At 43.1% G+C, this 20,391-nt stretch overlaps 1 protein-coding gene across 1 annotated transcript; it reads right to left on the reverse strand.

Annotated features, from left to right (window-relative positions):
* Positions 1–1,145: 1,145 nt before the first annotated feature.
* On the reverse strand, positions 1,146–19,018 carry LOC132210877 (manganese-dependent ADP-ribose/CDP-alcohol diphosphatase-like). The gene is made up of 4 exons (XM_059653808.1): positions 18,403–19,018; positions 11,579–12,211; positions 5,087–5,209; positions 1,146–1,621 (listed from the first exon to the last, which is right to left on the reverse strand). Exons 2-4 carry the CDS (start codon positions 12,171–12,173, stop codon positions 1,326–1,328), a joined length of 1,014 nt encoding a protein of 337 aa, XP_059509791.1. The 5' UTR covers positions 12,174–12,211; positions 18,403–19,018; the 3' UTR covers positions 1,146–1,325.
* Positions 19,019–20,391: the final 1,373 nt, after the last annotated feature.

A 20,391-nucleotide genomic window follows, 5' to 3' on the forward strand; every position in this document is an offset into this window, starting at 1 on the left:
TTTTGAAGGCTGTTGTATGGTTGGTTCTGTTTTCAGACACATCATTTGAGATTGGATCTGCGAGAGAGAGTCTCTACCTTCCCCATTGTGATCTATCTCTGTGCAAGGACAAAAATGGAATAGCTGTTTATGAATAAATATTCAGATGAACTGTGCTCATTGCTGCACTTGAACGTCAGTGATTCAAAATTCCATTGTGCTAGCATTGGATTTGCAGGAGCCTACCCATCTATTATCACCCTATCCTGTACAAGCCTTTCCTCTGCCTTCATTTACACTGGATTGTCACCATTTCCTCAAAGTTAAGAGCAGAGAACTATATTAATAATTATTTTATGGGCCTTTTACAAGTTGGACTATTTGGTCAACAGTAGACTTTCAGTTAATGATCCAAAATTTTAAGTACTGATCTATATTGTTGGACAATTCCTCAGTTTGAATTCACTAGTTATCTATAAATCTATGTAGAACCATTATAGATAGATTGTAAATCTATCTCCTACTTAAAAAAAGCCTAACTTTAGTTGAAATATTAGATGTATCACAACTGTAAAGTGAGAAAAACAGAATGATAAATTTAAATATTTAATATTTTATTCCAGTTGTGCTATTAGGATTGTCCTGCCTTTGAACACAGTGCTATACTCTGACGGTCTATTCCAGTATCTACACGGCTATGATTCTAAGAGCTGATTGTGAGTCACTTGCCAAATGGAACTTTAAACAACCTTTCAAGATTTCTTGGTAAAGGAACCTTTTGCATTTTTATAGTGGCCTTCGTGTGTTCAGCTTGTCCCAAACCACTAAGTATGACGTGGTCACTATTTTAATGCAGAATTGACACAGCAGCCCTGATCCCACAAACATTATGTGGTTAATGAACAGATAATCTGTTTTTGGTTAGTGACGCTGGTTCAGGAATAAATATTGACCAGGACCCTGGAGGGGCTGTCTGCTCTTGCAGAAAAAGTGCCTTAATCATCTCACTGGTACTGTTTGTTAGCCTAGATTTTGCACTGAAATGTTGAGTAAGATTTGAAGCAAAACCTTTCAGATCAGTAAGTAAGCAAGAAATCTGGGACAACATTTGATTACAAAGGCAGGAAGCTAATTCTTTCAACTGTTCACACAATCTTGAAATCAAGACACAGATACTTGATACACAGCAGACAGCTTCACTCTCTCAGAATCTGAGATTTTAATCTGTAGGTGCTACTACATTTAGCAGGCAATGATCTAATTTTGATCCCACCTACCTGTTTTTACATGGTATTCATGTAGGACAGCACATTGACATGTCTATGGTGTGTTACAAATTACTTGATTCAGATTTTCTTGTAGCGTAGAATCCTGTCCTGAATCCTGCCTCTTCCTTTTACAATCATTCTGTCATCATATACATAGATAGTTCCAAATGCATGGCTCTCTGGTGGCGTTTCAATCACACCTTCCAATGTAAGATGGTGAATTCCGTGGCCATCCAAGCAGTAGCCACCATTGTGGTCATGTCCTGCCAGGAAACACACGACATTCGTGTGTGCGTGCAACACTGACAAGATCTCAGCGTAGTTCCAAGCAACTCCTTGTGAATTTGTAGATTGTGGATGGATTGGAACGTGAGCTGCAATAAAAAGGAAAAGGTTTCATTTTTTCACTCTGATGTATGAAATTGATAGCAGTCAAATCCAATCAGCCAGCATTGGCTTCAGATATCACACATGAACGCTGACATAAATTATATTGCTGGTTTGATCAGGGAATAATTTCAGGAAGTGTTCGTGCCATTTGGGAACGTCACTGTTTGAAAGATGATCCAATAATTTATAACTTCCTTGCTTAAAGCTGTGTTGTCTCGAAGTGTTCAATAAAAAGTAAATTAACTATTTAATGAGGCCATGTTTGATTATAAACATCTTACGGACTGCTGGCTGTTATCTCCAATGAACTGAAATAAAGGGAGTATAAGACACATTTCAGCTATACTGATTGGATCATACCTGGAGCATCATGAGAATACCTCAACTCATTATGGATATTGGAAGGAGTGCAACATGGATTTATAATATTGATAACTGGATTGCAAGGGTTAATTTCTGCAGGGAGATTATACAAATTAGAGTTGTATTGGCTGAATCTTAGAAAGTTACGGAGCGTTTTGCTTAACATTCTCAAGCTACGAAAAGGAGCAGATAGGGGAGATAGACAGGAGCTTTCTAATTGAAGAATCTGGGACAAAGGGGTTTTGTCTGAAATCAAAGCAAAGGAATGAGGTAGAAACAGACTCAGTTGAAATTCGGAACTCTGTCCTGCAAACAACAGCCAATGCTAAATTGAATTTAAATTTTAAGTCTGACTGATAAGATTTTTCATATTCAAAGGTATTAAGGGACAAAGGTGGAGTGAAGTGGCATACCAGGACGCACAGTCTCACTTGTTTGTTGAACCTAGATGAACGGCAAAAGAGCCTACTGCTCCAGTACAGCCACAGTCAAAGATATGTTATTGTTACAAAAACAGAACTGGCTTGAAAGAAAAAACAGAAAATCTGGCATCATCTATGGATAGAAAGCAGAGTTCGGCAGAGTTGGGCAGCACCATAGTTAGCACTGCTGCCTCTCAGCACCAGGGACCCATATTCAATTCCACCCCCGGGAGAATATCTGTGGAGTTTGTACATTCTCTTCGTGTCTGTATTGGTCTCCTCCGGGTGCTCCAGTTTCCTCCCACAGTCAGGTTAGGTGGACTGGCCAATGATAGACTTCCCATGGTGTCCAGGGATGTGCAGAATAGGTGGGTTAGCCATGGGAAATGTGGGGTTATGGGGATAGGGTAGGGGGATGAATTTGGGTGGGCTGCTCTTCAGAGGGTTAGTGTGGACTTGATAGGCCAAATGGCCTACTTCCACACCGTTGGGATTCTATGATTAACATTTCGGGTACAGCAACTCTTCTTCATAACTCAGCAATTTCTGTTTTTGTTTCAGATTTCGGGCACCTGCAGTTTGTTGGGGGGTTTTTAAAATAGATTATGGTTATCTTGACAAATAGTGACAATAGATATAGAAATGTGAGTTGATGTTTCCCAACGATTAATGTAACAGACAGAATTTAATTAAAATCTACAATGCTATAAAAGGCCAGTCATAGGCCTGAATTTTCATCAATTCTGGCAAACGTGACAGCTCCTATTTCAGTGGCTGTGGGAATAACTCTGGATCATATTTCACATTTATATGAATCAGTATTCACCTCTACCTGTGTAATTTTGGGGCATGGTTTGGTAACTGTGCCCATCTATGGACGTAGGCCTTCCATCCAACACACTTCTGTACTCAGCAACCCCTGCTCACCTTCCAGGATGACTAGGCCTTAACTCCCAGGGAACTCCTGCCTCGCTGAAATGAAAACCTCAAAATTCCCTGCCACTTTCTCCTGACTTAGGCTTGCGAAGTCAGGAATTGTTTTAACTCTGTGCACCTACCTTAGGAACAAGCATTCAGAATGTAGTTCTTGTTCAGAGAGGTGGAAACTGGGTGTTCTGGGTAGGTTGCCAGTCACTTCTTCAGTCAAAAAGCTGAACTCTTGACCCCTACCAACTAGAAAGAGTGAGGCACTAGATGCATAGGAACACCACCACCTCCTAGCCTGCCTCTCTACAAAATGCACTTAAGATATTACTAAGTCTCCTTAGCATCTTCCAAACTCATGACCATACCATCTAGGAAGACAAAAGCAGCAGATGAATGGGAAACCCACTGCCTACAAGTTCCCCTCCAAACCACTCAGCATCCAGAATTGGAAATATATCACCGTTCCTTCAGTGTCACGAGGAGGCAACTCCCTCCCCAATGGCACTTTGGGTCAACCCACAACAAATGATCTGTTGCGGTTCAAGAAGGCAACTCACCATAACCTTCTCAAGTGTAAACAGGGACGGCATTAAACTATTATCTTGTCAGCAATGCCCATACCCCATGAATGACTTAAAGAAAAACAAGCTTTGGGACTTTAGTTGGCAACCATTGCTTTGCTGATTCTGAGTTTTAAGTCTCCCTTTTTCAAAGATCACTAGGCAGAGCAGAATAATGAACAATATTCCTCAAGTTGGTATTAGTTAACACCAGAAAAGTTAAAACCAATAACAATAATTTAGGAAAATGTTAAAGAGAAAATCACATCGAGAGGAAAATTAAAGTTAGCAAATTATGATGTTCATGTTAAAAATATCACATAGATCTAAAATAGGATAATTTTTCCTCTTTGTTGTATGTAATGAGATTACAACTTAACTTATAAAGAATATGTTGAATGTTTACTGAAAACATCTTGTCCACTTCCTCAAAACTGGGGTCACAGGTCGATAGGATAGTGAAGGCGGCATTTGGCACACTTGCCTCTATTGGTCAGAGCATTGAGCATAGGAGTTCAGAGGTCGGGTTGAGGCTGTACAGCACATTGGTTAGGCCACTTTTGGAATACTAAATTAAATTCTGGTCTCCCTGCTATAGGAAGGATGCTGTGAAACTTGAAAGGATTCAGAAAAGATTTACAAGGATGATGCCAGGGAGGATTTGAGCTATAGGGAGAAGCTAAATAGGCTGGGACTATTTTCCCTGAGTGTCAGAGGCTGAGGAGTGACCTTATAGAGGTTTATAAAATGATGCCGGGCAAGGTGAGGGTAAGTAGACAAGGTATTTTCCCCAGTTGGGGGAGTCCAAAACAAAACGGCATTGGTTTAAGGTGAGAGGGGAAAGATAGAAAAGGGATCTAAGGGGCAACTTTTTTCACGCAGAGGTTGGTGCATTAATGGAATGAGCTGCTAGAGGAAGAGGATTCGGCTGGTACAATAATGATATTTAAAAGGCATCTAAATGGGTACATGAACAGGAAGGGTTTAGAGGGATATGGGCATAATGCTGGCAAAAGGGGCTACATTTGTCTAGGATATCTGGTTGGCATGGACAACTTGGACTGAAGGGTCTATGCTGTACATTGTCTATGTCTCTACAGTATTGTACCATTGATACCATAGTGTAGATATATATTCTGAATTCGATACGTTGTGATTATATAGAACCAGCACCTACCAGCAATTGTAACGTTTTCCTGATTAAGATCCGAGAAAGTTAATACTCTGTTCAGCCACTCCAACTGCTCCTGACTGAAACCACCATTAAATGCCACAAAACGTTTTTCTAGCCCATTGAGCCCTGTTAATGAAATATTTTAGAACATTTCAGTTTTAAAGTTTGAATGATTTTGAACATATGAAAACTCATCTCACATTTTTGAAATGCTACTTGGAGACTTAGTCTTCTTTAATATTTTGGTTCTTCAAATTTTACCTGTAAATCCACACAAACTAATTCGTCAATTAAAATTAATTTGAACAGACAATGATTTAGTGGTATCAATCTCTAGAAACTCAGCGAATGTTCTGGGGACTCAGGTTCGAAGCCATGGCAGATGGTGGAACCGAATTCAACTTTGTAAAAATCTGGAACTAAGAACTTAATGGTGACCATGAAGCCATTGCCGGTTGTTGGAAAAATCCATTTAGTTCGCTAATGTCCTTCAGGGAAGGAAATCTGTCATCCTCACCTGGTCTGTCTTATATGTGACTCCAGACCCACAGCTGTCATGTATGTAAGTGATTTGTCTGTAAGCATAGGAGGAATGGTTAGTAAGTTTGTAGATGACACCAAAATTGGTGGTGGACAGTGAAAAAGATTATCTTAGAGTACAGCAGTACCATGATCAGCTGGGGCGATGGGCCAAGGAGTGGCAGAGAGAGTCTAATTTTGATAAATGTGAGGTGTTGCATTTTGGTAAGGCAAATCAGGGCAGGGCTTATACACTTAATGGTATGTTTTGGGGAGTGTTACTGAACAAAGACACCTAGGGGTGCAAGTTAATTGCTCCTTGAAGGTGGAGTCCCAGGCAAACAGGATAGTGAAGAAGGCATTTGGTAGATTTGTCTTTAGCAGTCAGTTCATTGAGTATTGGGGTTGGGATGTCATGTTATGTCTGTACAAATCACTGGTCAGCCCAATTATGATTCTGGGGTCTTCCTTCTATAGGACCCTTTTAGGGTGCAGAAAAGATTTACAAGGATGTTGCTGGGTTTGAAGCTACAGGGAGAGGCTGAATAGGCTAGGACTATTTTCCATGGAGTGTCAGAGGCTGAGGGGGTGAGCGTATAGACGTTTGTAAAGTCATGAGAGGCATGGACAGGGCGATTAGCCAAAGTCTTTTTTTCCCCAGGGTATGGGGGTCCAGAAATACAGGCTATAGGTTGAAGGTGAGCAGGCAAAGATGTAAAAGGGAACCAATGGGCAGCATTTTGATGCTAAGGGTGTTGTCTATATGGAATGAGCTGAGAGAGAAAGTAGTGGAGGTGGGTACAATTACAACATTGAAACATTCACGGGTACATGAATAAGAAGGGTTTAGAGGGATGCTGGCAAATGGGACGATATGAATTTAGGATCTGGTCAGCAAAGACAAGCTGGACCAAAGGGTCTTTTCCATGCTGTTTGACTCTGTGACTGACTCTCAACCACCCTCTGAAATGACTTAGCAAACCACTCAGTTCAATAGCAGTGAGAAACAGGCAATAAAAGCGCTGGGAAAAAAGCTACATCTATTTTTATTTCACTGAAGTTTCAGAGGAGTTTGTCCCTATTCCATACTTCCAAGGGCACGGTTTAAGGTTTTGAAAAAGACCAAAGTTCCAGCCTGCTATGCTCATTCTTGGTGCAGTAAAGACAGAGGGCTGAAATATAGTCTTCAAATATGATAGCATATATTGTTTGCTCTATTATGACTATACCAACAAACATAAGGAGAGGCACAAGGAAGTTTGAATATTTTTAAGTTTGAAATAGACAATGATGGTATATCCTCAGGATACAGAATTCCAGAAATCTACAATCCTTTGAATGAGGACATTTTTCCTCATCTCAGCCTCTTATCTCAAAGTTGTGCCTCATCTTGCTCTAAATCTTACATAGAACATAACAGCACAGTACAGGCCCTTCGGCCCTCGATGTTGTGCTGACCTGTCATACCGATCTGAAGCCCATCTAACCTACACTATTCCATGTATGTCCATATGCTTGTCCAATGATGACTTAAATGTACCTAAAGTTGGCGAATCTACAACCGTTGCAGGCAAAGCGTTCCATTCCCTTACTACTCTCTGAGTAAAGAAACTACCTCTGACATCTGTCCTATATCTCTCACCCCTCAACTTAAAGCTATGGCCCCTCATGCTCGCCATCACCATCCTAGGAAAAAGGCTCTCTCTATCCACCCTGTATAACCCTGTGATTATTTTATATGTCTCAATTAAGTCACCTCTCAACCTTCTTCTCTCTAACGAAAACAGTCTCAAGTCCCTCAGCCTTTCCTCGTAAGACCTTCCCTCCATACCAGGCAACATCCTAGTAAATCTCCTCTGCACCCTTTCCAAAGCTTCCACATCCTTCTAATAATGCGGTGACCAGAACTGTACGCAATACTCCAAGTGCGGCCGCACCAGAGTTTTGTACAGCTGCAGCATAACCTCTTGGTTCCGGAACTCGATCCCTCTATTAATAAAAGCTAAAACACTGTATGCTCTCTTAACAGCCCTGTCAACCTGGGTGGCAACTTTCAAGGATCTGTGTACATGGACACCGAGATCTCTCTGCTCGTCTACACTACTAAGAATCTTACCATGAGCCCTGTACTTTGCCTTCCAGTTACTCCTACCAAAGTGCATCACCTCACACTTGTCTGCATTAAACTCCATTTGCCAACTCTCAGCCCAGCTCTGCAGCTTATCTATGTCTCTCTGCAACCTACAGCATCCTTCGTCACTATCCACAACTCCACCGACCTTAGTGTCATCTGCAAATTTACTAACCCATCCTTCTACACCCTCATCCAGGTCATTTATAAAAATGACAAACAGCAGCGGACCCAACACCGACCCTTGCGGTACACTACTAGTAACTGGTCTCCAGGATGAACATTTCCCATCAACTACCACCCTCTGGCTTGCTGAAAGAAGACAATTTCCGAAACAAACTGCTATATCTCCTACAATTCCATTCCTCCGTATTTTGTACAATAGCCTACTGTGGGGAACCTTATCGAATGCCTTGCTGAATCCATATATACCACATCAACCGGTTTACTCTCATCTACCTGTTTGGTCACCTTCTCAAAGAACTCAATAAGGTTTTTGAGGCACGACCTTCCCTTCACAAAACCGTGCTGACTATCCCTAATCAATTTATTCTTTTCTAGATGATTATAAATCCTATCTCTTATAACCTTTTCCAACACTTTACCAACAACTGAGGTAAGGCTCACTGGTCTGTAATTACCAGGGTTGTCTCTACTCCCCTTCTTGAACAGGGGAACCTGCTATCCTCCAGTCGTCTGGCACTATTCCTGTCGACAATGACGAGTTAAAGATCATTGCCAAAGGCTCGGCAATCTCCTCCCTGGCTTCCCAGAGGATCCTAGGATAAATCCCATCCGGCCCAGGGGACTTATCTATCTTCACCCTCTGTAGGATTTCTAATACCTCTTCCTTGTGAGCCTCAATCCCACCTAGTATAGTAGCCTGTATCTCAGTATTCTCCTCGACAACATTGTCATTTTCTAGAGTGAATACTGTTGAAAAATATTCATTTAGTGCTTCCCCTATCTCTTCTGACTCCACACACAACTTCCCACTACTATCCTTGATTGGCCTTCATCTTACTTTCGTCATTCTTTTATTCCTTAAATACCTATAGAAAGCCTTAGGGTTTACCCTGATCCTATCCGCCAACGACTTCTCATGTCTCCTCCTGGCTCTTCTGAGCTCTCTCTTTGCCAGGAGAAATAACAGCCAAGTATCTACCTTATCAAGCCTTTTGTAATCTTGAGTGCTTCAATGTTATTATATGACATTCTTCTAAATTCCACAGAATACAGACATAATTTACTCAGCCTCTTATCGTTCGAAAATCCTCTCGCCCCGGGGACAAATCTAGTGAATTTTCACTGTACCACTTCCATTGCAAGCTTTCTTAAATATGGAAAGCAAACTTAGAGTATTCTAGAGATAATGGGAACTGCAGATGCTGGAGATTCCAAGATAATAAAATGTGAGGCTGGATGAACACAGCAGGCCAAGCAGCATCTCAGGAGCACAAAAGCTGACGTTTCGGGCCTAGACCCTTCATCAGAGAGGGGGATGGGCGGAGGGAACTGGAATAAATAGGGAGAGAGGGGGAGGCGGACCGAAGATGGAGAGTAAAGAAGATAGGTGGAGAGGGTGTAGGTGGGGAGGTAGGGAGGGGATAGGTCAGTCCAGGGAAGACGGACAGGTCAAGGAGGTGGGATGAGGTTAGTAGGTAGCTGGGGGTGCGGCTTGGGGTGGGAGGAAGGGATGGGTGAGAGGAAGAACCGGTTAGGGAGGCAGAGACAGGTTGGACTGGTTTTGGGATGCAGTGGGTGGGGGGGAAGAGCTGGGCTGGTTGTGTGGTGCAGTGGGGGGAGGGGATGAACTGGGCTGGTTTAGGGATGCAGTAGGGGAAGGGGAGATTTTGAAACTGGTGAAGTCCACATTGATACCATATGGCTGCAGGGTTCCCAGGCGGAATATGAGTTGCTGTTCCTGCAACCTTCGGGTGGCATCATTGTGGCAGTGCAGGAGGCCCATGATGGACATGTCATCAAGAGAATGGGAGGGGGAGTGGAAATGGTTTGCGACTGGGAGGTGCAGTCTTCGGTCCGCCTCCCCCTCTCTCCCTATTTATTCCAGTTCCCTCCCCCCATCCCCCTCTCTGATGAAGGGTCTAGGCCCGAAACGTCAGCTTTTGTGCTCCTGAGATGCTGCTTGGCCTGCTGTGTTCATCCAGCCTCACATTTTATTATCTTGGAATTCTCCAGCATCTGCAGTTCCCATTATCTCTGATACTATTTTAACCTCACTGCGAAGCCTCTTCCAGGGATGCCTAACCTGAAGAAGTTACCCTCCCTGATGAAGGGTCTAGGCCCGAAACGTCAGCTTTTGTGCTCCTGAGATGCTGCTTGCCCTGCTGTGTTCATCCAGCCTCACATTTTATTATCTTGGAATTCTCCAGCATCTGCAGTTCCCATTATCTCTGCTTCCATATGCTCGATTATTGGACACAACAGCTCTGTAACAATAACTTAATTAACAACGGTCAGCATCAATTCAGAAGAATATACTGTCTGACCAACAGCCAATGATATTCCTGAAACATTAATAATCCAAATGAAGAAGAAATATGACGTGGTACATTTGAATTTCAAATCACACATTGAAATAATTAATGAACTAAACTAGAAGCTGTGGAGACTAGAAAACCATACAAATACTTACAAAACAGGTAGGAGGTATTTTCTAAATCGTTTACATCGTAACTGGAGGGATTGCAGCAGTGTGAAATATTGAATGGTGACACTGTTGGGGCCAAATGTGATTTGGACTGATATACATTAACTAGATTTGGAAATGCAGTGCGAAGTGATTAACTTTCAGGTTATGTTAAACCAATCTAAACTGCTGTGAGGCAGGTGCCTGAGAACAAAAGAACAGCCAGGAGCCATTTCAAGATTATAGCCCCATGCTGTTCGACTATTTAGAAAGTTTACTGACAGTGGGATCTGATGCAGACTGGCTACACACTGAGCTGAGACAGTCAACTAATTTAAACAAGCAGTATTTTTGCAACGTAACTATCCACGGAACTGCAGTCCTTGCAATATCACTGCTAGCAAAGCTGCAGGACATGTAAAATGGCTCCATGCTTAAGGCTTGTTTCATGTAGCAGCATTGTGCCCCTGATGCAACAAGGGAAGCAGGGATTGGGGGGTGTGGGTGTGGGGAAGAGGTGGTGGCAGTGGCCAGTAGTGAGCAGTATGGCAAGCAAGGCAGCAGCAAGGTGATTGACCAGCACAGCGATGAGGGAAAGGCAGCAACATGGGAGCACTACTCTCAAGTCCAGTGCAATGTGGCTGCACAAAGATGATGTCAATGACACTGCCTTCCTGTTCAAGTAAGTTGGTAAAAAGATGTACTCTTTCAATTTACACTGACTGCTCTGAGGATACCTCCACACTCCCCAGTCTGTAGGAGGCACACTCACCATTCATGGAACTGCAGTCCCTGCAACATCACTGCTAGCAAAGCTGCAGGACATGTATTATGGCTCCATACTTAAGACTTATTTCACATAACAGCATCATGCCCCTGAAATAAATTATACAACTGTTGAAAGTGTGATTTAACAGAAAGTTAGTGGGATCTACCTCCCCTGTTTTGCCTGCAGGGGCTTTACCATTGCCAGCATTCTGATTGGCCAAAGTTAAATCCACTTACATCCCACTCTGCCTTTATTAGTTTAGAGCTCAGAAGGGACCAGTTAGGCAGCATTTCAAACTCCACACACCTTGCCATCATCTGCGAAATATAAAACTTGGGTTTAAAAATGACTCCATTCTAAGAAGTTAATTGAAGAAAAATTTAAGGTCACTCAATACCAGCGTATACAGATGTAACCTGAATTTACCTTCTGAGCTATTAAAATCTTCATTTTTGTTGTATGTCTTCAGTATTTTCATTGAATCACGATGCTTCTTGCTGCAATATTTCCTTCCCAAAATGCTAAGATCATATGAGTCAGTGACTATGAATCGAAACTTAGGGAAAGGACTAAAATGGTAGCCATAAAATGCCTCAGAATTATCAGGGTTGGACTCTGTTTCAAAGCTGCCGTCTGTGTTTCCCAGGCATTTGCTATTGAGAGCTGATTTAAGTAATAGTTCCCTGTCAAAATTATACAATTCATGGTTTCCCCAGTTATGGTGCACAGGAGATGAACACTTTGAAAATTCATCTAAAACCACTTGAAGTGCATGATCTGAGGACTTTAGCTGTGAATTGCATCCATCAATGATGTCTCCAAGCTGCAGAATAAACCTGGGAGTGACTGCTTCTTCGTTCCATCCTTTGACAGCACTGCTCAGCAAATGGAGGCTGTTCCTATAGTAACGCCTCATTGTGCATGTGTCATTATAACCATTGTCTGTATTGGCATATTGAATGTCAGCTATGACTCCAAAAGTAAAATTCAGCTTTTTTGTTTCATCTGTGTCAGTTGCCATTCTTTCATGAGCTTAAGGTCCACATATCTTGCCACCATCTGAAAAATATAAAAATGTGTTTAAAAATATCCCCGTTCTAATAAACTTCACTACATCATTAAGTCTTCTTTACTGTTCATATCACCAGGCAAAGTTATATCGATAAATTATCTACTGATAATTGAGTACTCAGCTGCCAGAAGCACAATTTCAAATCACTTCCCTCTACATTTCAGCTACTTAAGGTGACCAAATTCATTCATTCCCAAGAGGTTCTCTCATGTCTGGGTCCCATGACTATTGGGTGGATGACTCATAAGACACTTGTAATCAAAATGAACACATAAAACATCAATGAGAATTTGGTCATATATTCAATCAGCAGGATAAGGAATAGAAAACAAGTTCAACGCAAATGGATATCTACAGGATTTGAAAGGTGTAGGCTCTGTCACACTACAAGTAACTGTGCCACACATTTTACACTTATAGGAGTAAGAACTGCAGATGCTGGAGTCAGAGATAACACAATGTGGAGCTGGAGGAACACAGCAGGCCAGGCAGCAGAGGAGCAGGTTTCTGAAGAAGTGTTCCGACCCAAAATGTCAATTTTGCATTTCTGTTCTTTTACATCCATTTACATTTGTGTTAAAGATAAGTGCAAGAGATATTAGATTGAGGCTAGTTCAACCTTTTAAGTTGGATAGCGTGGCAAGCTGAAGTAAACTGTGTATGTTGTATATTGTAACTGCTAAAAATTTTGTTCTACCGCCTTCTCAACTGCCCTCTCTTTTGGGGAAGTGTAAATAAAACCAACAAACTATTTTTAAGCAGCCATATCACCAAGCTTATGTACACCTCACCAACAGGGAGAGTAACAGAAATGTCAGTGTAACAAAATGTACAGCTCTTACATCACACAATGCAAATTGTTTCTGATCTCAACATGTAGAAAATAGATTGATGAATGGCAGACACAGTTCAATGCACAAACCAAAATGGTCCATTTTGGATAAGAAAACAATGAAAGCATAGTATAAACAAACAGTGAGATCTTTAATAGAGTTGGTAACATAAATGTGACAATAAGCTGGAATTTTAGAAGTTGGACATCTTGTTGAAAATACTCCACAAAGTAATTTGGATTGTGTGCGTTAGGGATACTGACCACAAAATGAATTTCTAGAAGACTGGTTAATCTGATACCTGTTATAGAGTACTACATACAAACCTGGACACTCAATTCAGGAGGCACAGAACACAACAAATAAATCAACAGCTAAAAGTTAATAGTAATTAAGTAATATTTGAAAAATTGGAGGACCTAGAAGGAACAGAGATTTTTAAAATGTGTATTTTGAGATGATCAGTAATGAAATGGGCAAACAAGGGACACAGGCTCAAGATAATCAACAGGAGAATGGGGCAGGGAGGAAATGATGAGGATGTTTTTCACATAAAGGATTGTAAGAATATGGAGCTTTATCTAGGCAGCCCACAATATCAGCTTTCTGTCTTGTCACCAAATGCTTTTATTTATTCTCTATTTATAGACCTGGGATTGAAATTAAGGCCTTTCAGGTAACAGGAAGCTAATCCTTGATAATGGGAACTGCAGATGCTGGAATCCAAGATAATAAAATGTGAGGCTGGATGAACAAGCAGGCCAAGCAGCATCTCAGGAGCACAAAAGCTGACGTTTCGGGCCTAGACCCTTCATCAGAGAGGGGGATGGGTTGAGGGTTCTGGAATAAATAGGGAGAGAGGGGGAGGCGGACCGAAGATGGAGAGTAAAGAAGATAGGTGGAGAGAGTATATGTGGGGAGGTAGGGAGGGGATAGGTCAGTCCAGGGAAGACGGACAGGTCAAGGAGGTGGGATGAGGTTAGTAGGTAGATGGGGGTGCGGCTTGGGGTGGGAGGAAGGGATGGGTGAGAGGAAGAACAGGTTAGGGAGGCAGAGACAGGTTGGACTGGTTTTGGGATGCAGTGGGTGGAGGGGAAGAGCTGGGCTGATTGTGTGGTGCAGTGGGGGGAGGGGACAAACTGGGCTGGTTTAGGGATGCGGTGGGGGAAGGGGAGATTTTGAAACTGGTGAAGTCCACATTGATACCATTAGGCTGCAGGGTTCCCAGGCGGAATATGAGTTGCTGTTCCTGCAACCTTCGGGTGGCATCATTGTGGCACTGCAGGAGACCCATGATGGACATGTCATCTAAAGAATGGGAGGGGGAGTGGAAATGGTTTGCGACTGGGAGGTGCAGTTGTTTGTTGCGAACTGAGCGGAGGTGTTCTGCAAAGCGGTCCCCAAGCCTCCGCTTGGTTTCCCCAATGTAGAGGAAGCCGCACCGGGTACAGTGGATGCAGTATACCACATTGGCAGATGTGCAGGTGAACCTCTGCTTAATATGGAATGTCATCTTGGGGCCTGGGATAGGGGTGAGGGAGGAGGTGTGGGGGCAAGTGTAGCATTTCCTGCAGTTGCAGGGGAAGGTGCCGGGTGTGGTGGGGTTGGAGGGCAGTGTGGAGCGAACAAGGGAGTCACGGAGAGAGTGGTCTCTCCGGAAAGCAGACAGGGGCGGGGATGGAAAAATGTCTTGGGTGGTGGGGTCGGATTGTAGATGGCGGAAGTGTCGGAGGATGATGCGTTGTATCCGGAGGTTGGTGGGGTGGTGTGTAAAGGTTCACCTGCACATCTGCCAATGTGGTATACTGCATCCACTGTACCCAGTGTGGCTTCCTCTACATTGGGAAACCAAGCGGAGGCTTGGGGACCGCTTTGCAGAACACCTCCGCTCAGTTCGCAACAAACAACTGCACCTCCCAGTCGCAAACCATTTCCACTCCCCCTCCTATTCTTTAGATGACATGTCCATCATGGGCCTCCTGCAGTGCCACAATGATGCCACCCGAAGGTTGCAGGAACAGCAACTCATTCCGCCTGGGAACCCTGCAGCCTAATGGTATCAATGTGGACTTCACCAGTTTCAAAATCTCCCCTTCCCCTACTGCATCCCTAAACCAGCCCAGTTCGTCCCCTCCCCCCACTGCACCACACAACCAGCCCAGCTCTTCTCCTCCACCCACTGTATCCCAAAACCAGTCCAACCTGTCTCTACCTCCCTAACCTGTTCTTCCTCTCACCCATCCCTCCTTCCCACCCCTAGCTGCACCCCCATCTACCTACTAACCTCATCCCACCTCCTTGACCTGTCCGTCTTCCCTGGACTGACCTATCCCCTCCCTACCTCCCCACCTATACTCTCTCCACCTATCTTCTTTTCTCTCCATCTTCGGTCCGCCTCCCCCTCTCTCCCTATTTATTCCAGAACCCTCACCCCATCCCCCTCTCTGATGAAGGGTCTAGGCCCGAAACGTCAGCTTTTGTGCTCCTGAGATGCTGCTTGGCCTGCTGTGTTCATCCAGCCTCACATTTTATTATCTAGGAAGCTAATCCTTAATGCTCTGGATGACATGTTGAATCTCTATTCTCTGTTGTAAACCAATTTAAACCTTCTGCAACCATCTTTCATTTGAGTGGCAAACACTGCCTTTTTGAATTTGAGAGAGGCAAGTTCAAAAATTAAAAAGCATTCTGAAGAAGAATCATAGCATTCTCGAAACATCAACTTAGTTTCTCTCTCCATAGAGATGTTCTAGGCTTCCTGGGTTTCTCCAGCACTTTGTGTTCTTTGTTCAGATTGTCCTCATCTGGATTATTTTGGTTTCATTCAAAAAAAAAGGAGGGGGGCTAGTATCTGCATACAACGATGCTGCTTTGAGTGGGGTTACCAAGCTCTTTGAAAAAGAGAAATGGAGATTTGTTTAAACCTTAACTGCTTTGGATGACTACACGCTATTTGTTTAAAACACCAATCAAATAGAAGGAGACATCAAAATGATTGTGCATCTACAAAAAAATCCCGATGTTACAAAAGTGGTTGAAGATTCCACTGGAATCAGTAAATTCACAGAAAATAAAGTTGAAGACAGCAAAGGGAGTAACTAGGCTAATGTTTCTGAAGCTTTTTGCCAATCTGAACCCTATTTGGAGTTTTAAAACTGTCTTAACATCTGAATGAGAACTGTGGGGGTCGGGGAAAACAGAGCAGGAATTCATTATGGGGGGTGCACGAGGGAGGGGGGGGTGGTGATGTGAGATGGGGGGGTGGGTTTGAGAGGCAGAAAAATCTTGCTGGCCCGACATTCATCCCTGGGACATACTTACAAATGAGTAATGTCAGGCTCCTACAGATTTAAGGCAGTAGTATAGTCAACACCATAATTCCAAAGAAACTTATCTCTAAACTCCAAGACCTCAGTCTCCGCTTCCCCCCTCTGTAACTGGATTCTCGACTTCCTGACCAACAGTCAGTAAAAACAGATGACGACACCTCCTCCAAAATAATCCTCAAACCCAGTGCCCCACAAGGCTGCGTACTCAGCCCCTGCCATAGTCGTTATATGCTGATGACCAAATTCCACCCGGAACTCCACGTACAAGTTTGCTGACAACACCATCATCGTACGCCAGAGCTCAAACATCAACACAGAATACAAACTGAGTGCTTAGTTTCATTGTGTAAAGACAATAATCTTTCTGTCAATGTCAGCAAAAGGAAAGAGCTGGTCATTGGCTTCAGGAAGCAGAGTGAAGGGCACGACCCTGACTGCATCAACTGTGCTGAGTTAGAGATGGTCAATAGTGTCAAGTTCCTGAGAGAGACGATCGCCAACAATCTGTCCTGGTGCACCCATATCAAACGGGATAGTCCAGAAAGCAGAAGGCTAAAGAAATTCAGCCTATCCACAAGGAATCTTACCAATTTTTATAGATGCACCATTGAAAGTATCTTATCTGGGTCCACAGTGTGGTATGGCATCTGCTCTCCCAAGACAAGAAACTACAGAGTTGTGAATGTAGCCCAGACCATCACAAAAACAGTCTACCATCCACTGACTCCATCTATACTTCCCACAGCCTTGGGAAGGCAAGCAACATAATCAAGGACTCCTACCATCCCAGTTATACTCTCTTCCACCCAGCAGAAAATATAAAAGTTCAAATACATGTACTTAGCAGATTCAAGAACATCTTATTCCTCACTACTGTCAGACTTTTGAACGGACCTCTCCAACCTCACTCTTTGCTCGTTCTCTGTAGCTGTAACACTGCATTCTGCACCCTGTTCTGCTACCCTGGCACACTTTGTATGGTACCATCTGCAAGCACATAAAACAACACTTTTCATTGTAATTGGGAACATGTGACAACAATCAATCAATCATGGGCGGGGGGTGCGCACAGAGAGGAGAAATCCATTAGAAAGGGAGTGTAGATGCTGCAACCCAGTCAGAGTATCACGGCTAGAGTTACAGGAATCTGTAACTGAGGGAGATTAGATTAGATTCCCTACAGTGTGGAAACAGGCCCTTCGGCCCAACAAGTCCACACAGCCCCTTGTAGCATCCCACCCAGAACCATCCCCCATATAACCCACACACCCCTGAACACTACGGGCAATTTAGCATGGCCGATCCACCTAGCCTGCACATCTTTGGACTGTGGGAGGAAACCCACGCAGACACGGGGAGAATGCGTAGATGTCAATATCCAGTCAGAGCCTGGTTGCAGTCACAGAGTTCATGACTCAAACACTTTAAGCTGATGACCCCACTGCGGCCCCCCTTCCCTGCCCTAACCCCGTCTACACACGTTGGTAAGTACCGCTCTGGTATTTCAGATGCATCTGGCTGACTCCTGCTTCAAGTGGCATGACAAAGGGGGAATTGAAACTAAACAGCCTTCAAAAGAAGACAATGCGTTATTGCAGTATTTCAATTTTGTACCTTGCCAATTGCCTTTTCAGTCCATAATAAATTACCACAGTGCAGTTGCGTTTAAAATTTAATAAGTGTGAAAGAATGGCTTGAGCATATTTGTGTGGATCAATCGCCAACTCCAATAAAACGTTCTGAATAATTTCGACCGGATAAAGGGATATACTAAATTCAAATATTATTATAATTCGCACGCTCGGAATGAATTCAAACCTGTAACTTTCACTTGCTGTAGACCCGAGGCCCACAAACATCAACCCATTCTCGTGAATGACACATAAAGAGCTGTTAGCATTATGTGCTTGCTGCAAAGTAACTGCTATGAGAAATTAATTAGCAGCAGGGATCCCGCTATCTCGAACAGCAACACTAAGTCCAATGTATGTTCTATGTTCTAATAATGTAACTCACCAAAGTCCATCCCATCACTGACCAGTGCACAGCGTGATCCTTCGCCGTCACCTCAGCCAGGGAGCTGATGTTCCTCGCTTACAGACACAGAATCCAATCCTTCCATTGATCTTCCTGCCGGGATTCGATACGAGCGAAACCAATGTACATCATTTCCGCCAACTGGACAAATTGCTATTGATTACCACGGTCCTTGAAAAAGCAATCTTGCCTCCAATGGAGCGGCAAACTTAAGGTGGTGTGACCCACAGCACACTTTTCTTGATCTTAACTTTAGTTCCTCTTTTGTCTTTCAGAGAGCGCTGGACTGTTTGTCCCACCCTCGTGACAATACACTTTTATTGTGCCTCAATTAGAGGATGATTTTAAAAGATTTTTCGATTGTTCAATTACAGCCTTGAATTCCAACCTTTGGTTCTGAACTGGATACATTGGAAGCATTCTTTCATCAGCCAGTGGGGGAGGGAGTGGTGCTGGAGGGACCATCATGGAGAATATTATTTCATGATTTGAAATCCTTGGTCTCAATGTTGAGTGGCGAAAGCTGTAAAATGCCGAAGTGGAAAATGCGATGTTGTTTCTCCAACTTGCATTGGGCTTTGCTGGAGTGTTGGAGCAGGCCTAGAATAAAAATATTAGCATGAGACCAAGGAGGTGTACATAATTGGCAAGCAACTGGAAGGTTGCTGTCAGCTTGTGAGCAAAGTAGAGGTGTTCTGTTGTCTGCATTCTGTCTTGACGATGTACAGGAGAACAGACTGTGAGCAGCAAATACATTGCAAAAAGTAAAGGTTTGAATGTGAGGTCAGTAAGTTAAATTCATCTCTATTACATTGATTTCAACCGTTTAATTGGCCTTTTAAGATCTCATTCCGTGAAAACTCAACTTCAGTGGCTTCATGCATTTGTCTCTGAAATGCCTGTTATGTAGCCAAATGTTTATAACAGAATAAACATACATTATACAGTGAGGTTGTAGTGGGTGACACTTTTGTGTAATGAACTTGGTTGGAATCTAAGACAACAAAATGTGAGGCTGGATGAACACAGCAGGCCAAGCAGCATCTCGGGAGCACAGATGCTGCTTGGCCTGCTGTGTACATCCAGCCTCACATTTTGTTGTCTTGGATTCTCCAGCATCTGAAGTTCCCATTATCTTTGGTTGGAATCTACCTAAGTCCTGAATGTTTGTGAGCATTGGTAAGAAAGCTGGGGAAATAAAATGCTGATATAAGATTCGTCAAGTCAATGGCAAAATGTCCTAGTCTCCAACCAAACGTCGAATATCAAGGTGAGCAACAAAAGTCCATTTGCAATAGATTAGTATGTCATTCTTATCTAATCTCACTGAATTTACCATCCTCCAAACTACTGGGCATTGCCAATTCATGATATAAAATTCAGAGCAGTTAGCTGTTTCCAATTCACTGCTCTGTCCTCTGTCTGTCATCTTGGAAAGCAGTCACCAATGTCTCAGGAAACATTCCATGGGCAGCGACTGTCAGCTCCCTCTGTCTACAGATGTTGGCATTGGTCATGTCAGTCTTTCTGCACTGGCATGATAGATCTCTTATTCAAGTATAATACAGTTCTGCACTTCAATACACTTTGAAATACACTGACGCCTATAAATTGAAATGCTGCTGCTGGGAAGCTTTGTGCACGGGGTCAGGCACTCAGCTTATAGTCTGAGAAGTGCATATGTCAGGGTTTCTTCATTGCTCTTTCAGTACTCACTCAATTTGCACCTACTTCAATGCACACAGTATCTCTGCATTGCTTTCTTGTACGTTGCCCCCACGGCCAAAGCTTAAAGGCTCACAGTATTTCTATCCTGCCTTGCCTTTTAGCACAGACATAAAACTGAGCACCTTGTCGTGTTGTGGGAGGAGTCTATTAGGATTACCATGATCTTAGATTTCAATGAGGTATAGTGCAGAATGATTTTTGGCATTACTAAGCTTTGAGGCCCAGAAACTGGGGGTAAAA

Source organism: Stegostoma tigrinum, chromosome 22, assembly GCF_030684315.1.
Source record: "Stegostoma tigrinum isolate sSteTig4 chromosome 22, sSteTig4.hap1, whole genome shotgun sequence".
Classification (NCBI taxonomy): domain Eukaryota; kingdom Metazoa; phylum Chordata; class Chondrichthyes; order Orectolobiformes; family Stegostomatidae; genus Stegostoma; species Stegostoma tigrinum.